Source organism: Eptesicus fuscus, chromosome 4, assembly GCF_027574615.1.
Source record: "Eptesicus fuscus isolate TK198812 chromosome 4, DD_ASM_mEF_20220401, whole genome shotgun sequence".
NCBI classification, from domain to species: domain Eukaryota; kingdom Metazoa; phylum Chordata; class Mammalia; order Chiroptera; family Vespertilionidae; genus Eptesicus; species Eptesicus fuscus.
The window spans coordinates 10,003,044-10,009,654 of NC_072476.1; the positions used below are offsets into that span (position 1 = coordinate 10,003,044).

General features: G+C 51.9%; 1 protein-coding gene across 2 annotated transcripts; it reads left to right on the forward strand.

The window, feature by feature from the left end:
• Positions 1 to 2,905: 2,905 nt before the first annotated feature.
• Positions 2,906 to 6,307, forward strand: NME4 (NME/NM23 nucleoside diphosphate kinase 4). 2 transcript variants are annotated; one of them, XM_054714215.1, is made up of 6 exons: positions 2,906 to 3,139; positions 4,744 to 4,877; positions 5,141 to 5,242; positions 5,343 to 5,455; positions 5,641 to 5,711; positions 5,887 to 5,941. In XM_054714215.1, exons 1-5 carry the CDS (start codon positions 3,043 to 3,045, stop codon positions 5,669 to 5,671), a joined length of 477 nt encoding a protein of 158 aa, XP_054570190.1. In that variant the 5' UTR covers positions 2,906 to 3,042; the 3' UTR covers positions 5,672 to 5,711; positions 5,887 to 5,941. The 2 variants fall into 2 exon arrangements, with proteins under 2 accessions (XP_054570190.1, XP_008155956.1); XM_008157734.3 differs by lacking the exon at positions 5,641 to 5,711 and having other exon boundaries at positions 5,887 to 6,307.
• Positions 6,308 to 6,611: the final 304 nt, after the last annotated feature.

Genomic DNA, 6,611 nt, shown 5'->3' on the forward strand with positions numbered 1-6,611 from the left:
TGTGGCAGTTTTTGTTATTAGTTTTAAAAATAAGTACTTTTAAATACATATGTATATTTTATTGATTTTTTTACAAAGAGGAAGGGAGAGGGATAGAGAGTTAGAAACATCAATGAGAGAAAACATCAATCAGCTGCCTTTTGCACACCCTCTACTGGGGATGTGTCCACAACCAAGGTACATGCCCTTGACCGGAATTGAACCCGGGACCTTTCAGTCCACAGGCCAATGCTCTATCCACTGAGCCAAACTGGTTAGGGCAAAATAAGTACTTTTCAATGGAAACAGCTTGACCAAAAATCTGCCACAGAATTTTGAAACCCATTAAAACAAAATTTAATGAGAAAATAAATTCATTTTCCAACCTAAAGTAGAAAGTACATACATTCGGAATTATGCTTAAATAATGGTTAGTAGTTTATTATTATTATTATTGACTAGTGGCCTGTTGCAGGAAGATTCCTGCAATAGGGCTTCCTGCTGCGGTCGCTGCCCCGCCTGCTTTCCTCCCTTCTCCCCACCCTGCCTGCTTTCCTCCCTTCTCCCCTGGCCCCGCCTGCTTCCCTTCCTTCTCCACCGCCCCACTTGCTTGCTTCTCCACAGCTTCACTCCCTTCTGCAGGCTTGGCTTCTTTCTACACTGTCTTGATATGCAAATCAACCGCCATCTTGGTTGGGTTAATTTGCATACTCACCCTGATTGGCTGGTGGGTGTGGCTTGGTCATAGCGAAGGTGCGGTCAATTTGCATATTACCCTTTTATTAGGTAGGATTTTTAGAGAGGGAGAGGAGGGAAGAGATAGAAACATCAATTTTTTGTTCCACTTTTTATTTTTTAAATATATATTTTTTATTGATTTCAGAGAGGAAGGGAGATAGAGAGATAGAAACATCATTGATGAGAGAGAATCATTGGCTGCCTCCTGCAAGCCCCCAGTGGGCTTAGCATGTGCCCTTAGCTGGAATCAAACCTGGGACCCTTTAGTCTGCAGGCCGATGCTCTATCCACTGAGCCAAACCAGCTAAGGCTAAAGATTAGTTTTGTTTTTTAAAGTTCAGCAAGTAGTTCTTATTTATCCCCTCTTTTTAAAACCTAAGTTTTTATTGACCTTAAAGAGAGACGAAGGAAGAGGGAGATAGAAACATTGATCGGCTGCCCCCTACCGGGAATTAAGCTCACAATCCCAGTATGTGCCCTGACTGGGAATCAAACCTGCTACCTGCCACTTTTTAGTGCACAGGATGGTGCTCCAATCAGCTGAGCCACACCAGCCAGGGCTTGATTGTTTTCTCTTGTTTATTTATTATAGTTAGAGAAAGGAAGGGAGAGAGGGAAATATCAATGTGAGAGAGAAACATCAATTGGTTACCTCCATTCCCCAACCAGGGTTCATCCTGAACTAAAACCTAGATATATGCCTTGACTGGGAATTGAACTGGAAACCTTTTTGGTATACAGGAAGACGCTCCAACCAACAGCCACCCAACCAGGGCTGGAATGTCATCTTTAAATGGCTGGAATAAAAAAGAAACTCCTGTCAATCCATGATTCTATATCCAGAAAAAGCATTCTTTAAGAATGAAGACAGTCCTAGCCGGTTTGGCTCAGTGGATAGAGGGTCGGCCTGTGGACTGAAGGGTCCCAGGCTCGATTCCGGCCAAGGGCATATGCCTGGGTTGTGGGCTCCAACCCCAGTAGAGGTTGTACAGGAGGCAGCCAATCAATGATTCCCTCTCATCATTGATGTTTCTATCTCTCTCCCTCTCCCTTCCTCTCTGAAATCAATAAAAAAAAAAAAGTGAATGAAGACAAGCCCTGGCTGGTGAGCTCAGTGGTTAGAGCTTCTGCCTGCACACTGGAGGGTCTTGGTTCGATTCCAGTCAAAGGCACATACTGGGTTGCAGATTGCAGGTCCACCCCCACCCCCAGTCAGGGCAAGTGTAGGGAGCAACCAATCCATGTCTCTCTCTCACATCTATGGTTCTCTCTCCCTTTCCCCCTTCCCTTTCACTCTCTCTAAAAATAAATGGAAAAAATATTCTCACTCCTTGGGTGAGGATTAAAAAAAAGAGAGAAAAAAGAATGACGATAAAGCCCTGGCAGATGTGGCTCAGTTGGTTGGAGTATTGTCTGTGCACCCGAAGATTGCAGGTTGGGTTTCCAGTCAGGGCACATAGGTTTTGGGTTCCATCCCTGGTCCCCAGCATAGGTGAGGCAACTCTTGATTTATGTCTTACATTGATGTTTCTCTCTCTGTCTTTCTTTTCCTCCCTCTAAAGAATAAAAAATTAAAAGAATAAATACATTTTTTAGATAAAAGAAAACCAAGGTGTGGTCAGCCAATCTGAATGACAAAAAAATGCTAACAAGATAGATCTTATATTGTCTTAACACAGAGACACATAATAATAATAATAATGCCGAAACCGGTTTGGCTCAGTGGATAGAGCGTCGGTCTGCGGACTGAAAGGTCCCAGGTTCGATTCCGGTCAAGGGCATGTAATAATAATAATAAAAAATAAAAAAAAAGAGTGTGGGAGAAAACTTTTGGAGATGATGGATATGTTTATGGCATATATTGTGATGGTTTCACATTTATATACTTATCTCCAAATCCTACACATTAAATATATACAGCTTTTTGTTTGTCAATATTTAATGACTGCGTTGGTATGAAAACAAATATGATCCACACTGAGTTCATATTATTATCGATTTTTTTCTCCTGATTTTAACAGAAATGGACATATTTTCCCTTGGGCCCTACAAGTGGAGAACAGTCGGGGAAGGGGGTCGAGCAGGCAAAGGGGCGGGGATAGATGGGGAGGAGGCCAACGCCTCTCCAGGCTGTCCACCCTATCCTTCCTCCCTTCCCTCCCCCCTCCTTTCTTCCCCTCACCCCACACCTCCGCTCCCCTTTCCTTTCTCCCTCCGCCCCTCCTTCAGTCCCTCCGCCCCTCCTCCCTTTCTTCCCTCGCTGGAAGCTTTATAATCCCGCGCTCACTCCTCCAGTGTTCAGCCCGCACCCACGGCCTGGGCGCCATGAGCGGCCTCTTAGGTTTAGGTTGCGCGGTGCTGAGGGAGGTGTTGTGCGGCTCGCGGGCCTGGGTCCCCAGCCTGCTCGTGCGCCCCTGCTCGGGTGAGTCGGGGGAGGGGATCGGCAGGAGGCGCCTCCTAGCCTTGGTTGGCGCACAGGCTGGGGGCCTAGACCCCGCAGTCCTGACTCGCTGGGAAGTCTTGGGGCGCCAAGCGGGTGCGGGGTGCGGGGGGTGCGGGGGGAGGCGATCAAAGTCCCGGAAGGCGCGCTCCTTGGGTTCCTGCGGGGGCGGGCCGGGGTCCTGCATCCCTCCCACTACCGCTCATTGCCCTCCAACCCCCTCCCCCAATGCCTGCCGCCCACCTCCCCAGGTTGCCTGGGGCAGAGGGACCCAGGGACCCTGGAGCAGAAGGAAGCCAGAGGCCTAGTGGCCACATTGGGTGGTGATGTGATCCCTGCGGAGCTGGGGCTCCTGAGAGGGAAGTCACTCTCCGCAGATGAAAACTCCTCCCTCGGAGCCGCTGTGGTGTTTTCTCTAGGCCCTAAGTCTGCCTGACCGCACCTATTTGGGGCCCTGGGGCCCTTATCTGTAACCGGTCCTCTACCCTAACTGAGAGCCAGATGTCATGGTGTTCCAACGCTGGCAAGAGTGCACTGCCATCTTCCAAGGCCAGGCTAGACAGCAGGTCCCTAGGCACTGGATTTGGGGGGAACAAACTAGTCGGGGGCTTCTCTCCCTGGTGGGCCGCATTTGGCCCTGAAGGGATGTGCCAGCAGGTCACCCACAGCACAGGTTTTGGTTCATTTTCCTCCTGGGGATGAGGAATGGCAGCTGCAGATGCCCCCTGGGACGCTGGCTGGCTCCAATCTTCTTCTCATTTCTCCACCAGTTCTGTCTTCGAAGGACTTTGCAGGACATCCAGGGTCTGGGCTTTTCTCAAAAGCACAGTTGAGCCTGGATCCAGTGCTGAGTTGCATAACTCGGAAGTGGCTTGGGCTGTAGGAGGGTGATGCAGCCTCCCATCTTCTTAGCTGTGTTGGGCCGGGTTCAGTGCTCTCCTTGGGCCTGGAAGCTCCCCACCTTAAAACCTCACACAGCAGCACAGAGTTCCTGCCTGGCCAGTAAGGTGTAAGAGAAGTCCTCCAGGCTTCCTCACCTGCAGACAGGAACCTCTCTACCTTCCTCCTCCATCCCCAGGTGCCACTTGTCCTGGTGTCTGTGGCCTACCCGGTGGGGAGAATATACTGCATTTCTCCTTGGCTCTCCGCTATATTCTTTCACCTCAGACCCAGAAGATGGGCTCTGGGTCCTTGGTGATGCGGCAGTGCCTGTGTTATCACCCCCAAGGACAGGAGTCAAAAGTGAGGCCAAGAGTCATGCTTTCTTTCCAGTGAGTCATCCCTGGGTCTCCTGGCTCGCAGGGGACACCAGCTCCATCATGAGCAGCTTCTGCTACTGCCTGGGAGGGAGCTATGGCCCCTCTAACAGGTTGGAAGCCCCCAGGAATCCCGTGCCCTGATTATCCCTGACAGGCAGCACCATGCTGGGCAATTCCTGGCTGCGGGCACCACACTTATCCCCCTCCAGAGCTGCTCTGGCGGAGGCAGACACTGTAGCCCAGATGACATCTGGGCCCTGGCAGGGGAACACAGGTCAGGAGACTTGAAAAGGTGAGGCAGCATCCCTGAACCCTCCTCTTCTAAAGGAGGGCCCTCCTGGACCCGGGAGCGGACCCTGGTGGCCGTGAAGCCAGATGGGGTGCAGCGGCGGCTTGTTGGGGATGTGATCCGGCGTTTTGAGAGGAGGGGCTTCAAGCTGGTGGGGATGAAGATGCTTCAGGTACCAGGGCTCTTGGCCTGTGGGTGTCCCTCAGTGCACTAGGGGGGGGGCTTCTTATGGACCTCAGAACCTCAGCCCTTCATGTCAGCCCTGCTCCAGGAGGAGTGTCCTGTTGGAAGTAGAAGGGGAGGGATGGAGAGGTAGAGTTGGTATCTCCTGCTCTGCTGTGCTTGACATGCCGGCTCATGTAGGTGTTATCTGCAAAGCCATTGCCCCAGTGTCCACTGGGGTTCCCTCTCACTCCTTCTCCCAATGCCACTCAGGCGCCAGAGAACGTCCTTGCTGAGCACTACCACGACCTTCGGAGGAAGCCCTTCTACCCAGCCCTCATCAGCTACATGAGCTCTGGCCCCGTGGTGGCCATGGTATGGCCTGGTGGAAGGGGCGGAGGGCCCTGGATTGAGCCTAGGGCTGCTGAGCCCTTGGTGATCCCCACTTCTCCTGACCTTTATCTCTGTGCTGCAGGTCTGGGAAGGCCCCAATGTGGTCTGCACCTCAAGGGCCATGATAGGGCACACGGACTCAGCTGAGGCTGCCCCCGGCACCATTCGAGGCGACTTCAGCTTCCACATCAGCAGGTACAGGGGCCCTGGCACACTCAGCCACAAGCTCATTGTTTTGCTGGGTGAAAGTTAAGCCAGAAGAGACTTTTAATGTGGGACATCACACCTCTTACTTGCTAGTCTCAGGGAGATAAAGTATTCCCTGAGTGTTGTGTATGTATTGCATCATCATTGTCTGTTGTCTGACTCTATCTTGCCAGATACCCTGAGGGAGGACTGGTGGGAAAATGAGGCTCCCAGTAACAGTCTGGGCTGGTCCATGAGGTTGTGGGTAAGAGGCCGAGGCCAGGCTGGAACCCAGTTTTCTAGCTCCCCTCTTCTGCCTTTCCCCTCTGCATAATCAGCTTGCTCCTCTGGATAGTAGGGAATCAGCAGACATATCCCAGGACCTCCAAGGTGCATGTTGAAGCCTGTGCCTTACCTTTGCTACCTGTTACCTGGCACAGGAACATCATCCACGCCAGCGACTCCGTGGAGGGGGCCCAGAGGGAGATCCAGCTGTGGTTCCAGAGCAATGAGCTGGTTGACTGGGCAGACGAAGGCCACCGGAGCAGCCTCTACACAGCCTGAACCTCAGGCTGCCCTAGGCTGCCCCCAGCATCCACCCAGGACCAACTACCTCTGTCCACAAGAACTTGAGCCCACACTGTGCTCTGCCCATCGGTCCCAGACCACTTCCCTGTTCACCTTCTGCCTCAGCCCAGAGCAGTTGAGCCACCTTTATGTGCCTTTTGGTATCTTAAACCAGCAAGAGATTGGACCAAATCCTTTCCATACCAAAATGCCAGACCACCTTTGGGGGGGTCTCCAAAAGTGGTTTAACCTCCCCTCCCCCACAGGGGAGACATTAAAAGTCCTTGTGCTGTGCATGGGGGTGGAGCACTCATTATGTCGGTGGCTGGGAACTAATGAGGCCTTTAAGCAAGGCTGTGTAAACCAGTAGGGGGTCAATAGAATGTATGACTCAGGCAGAGATCCAGAGACCTCCGACCTGAAATTCGGGGGAATCCAAGCTGGGCCCTGAAGCTGGTGCTGTCCCAACACCATTCTGATTCCGCTGAAGGAGGAGCTTCCTGCCTTGGACAGGACTGGAGGGTGGCAGGAACTGGTGGCTGGGGAGGTGGTGGCTAAGACCACCCTCAGGGCAGAAAGCTTGGTGACTATAACCCCC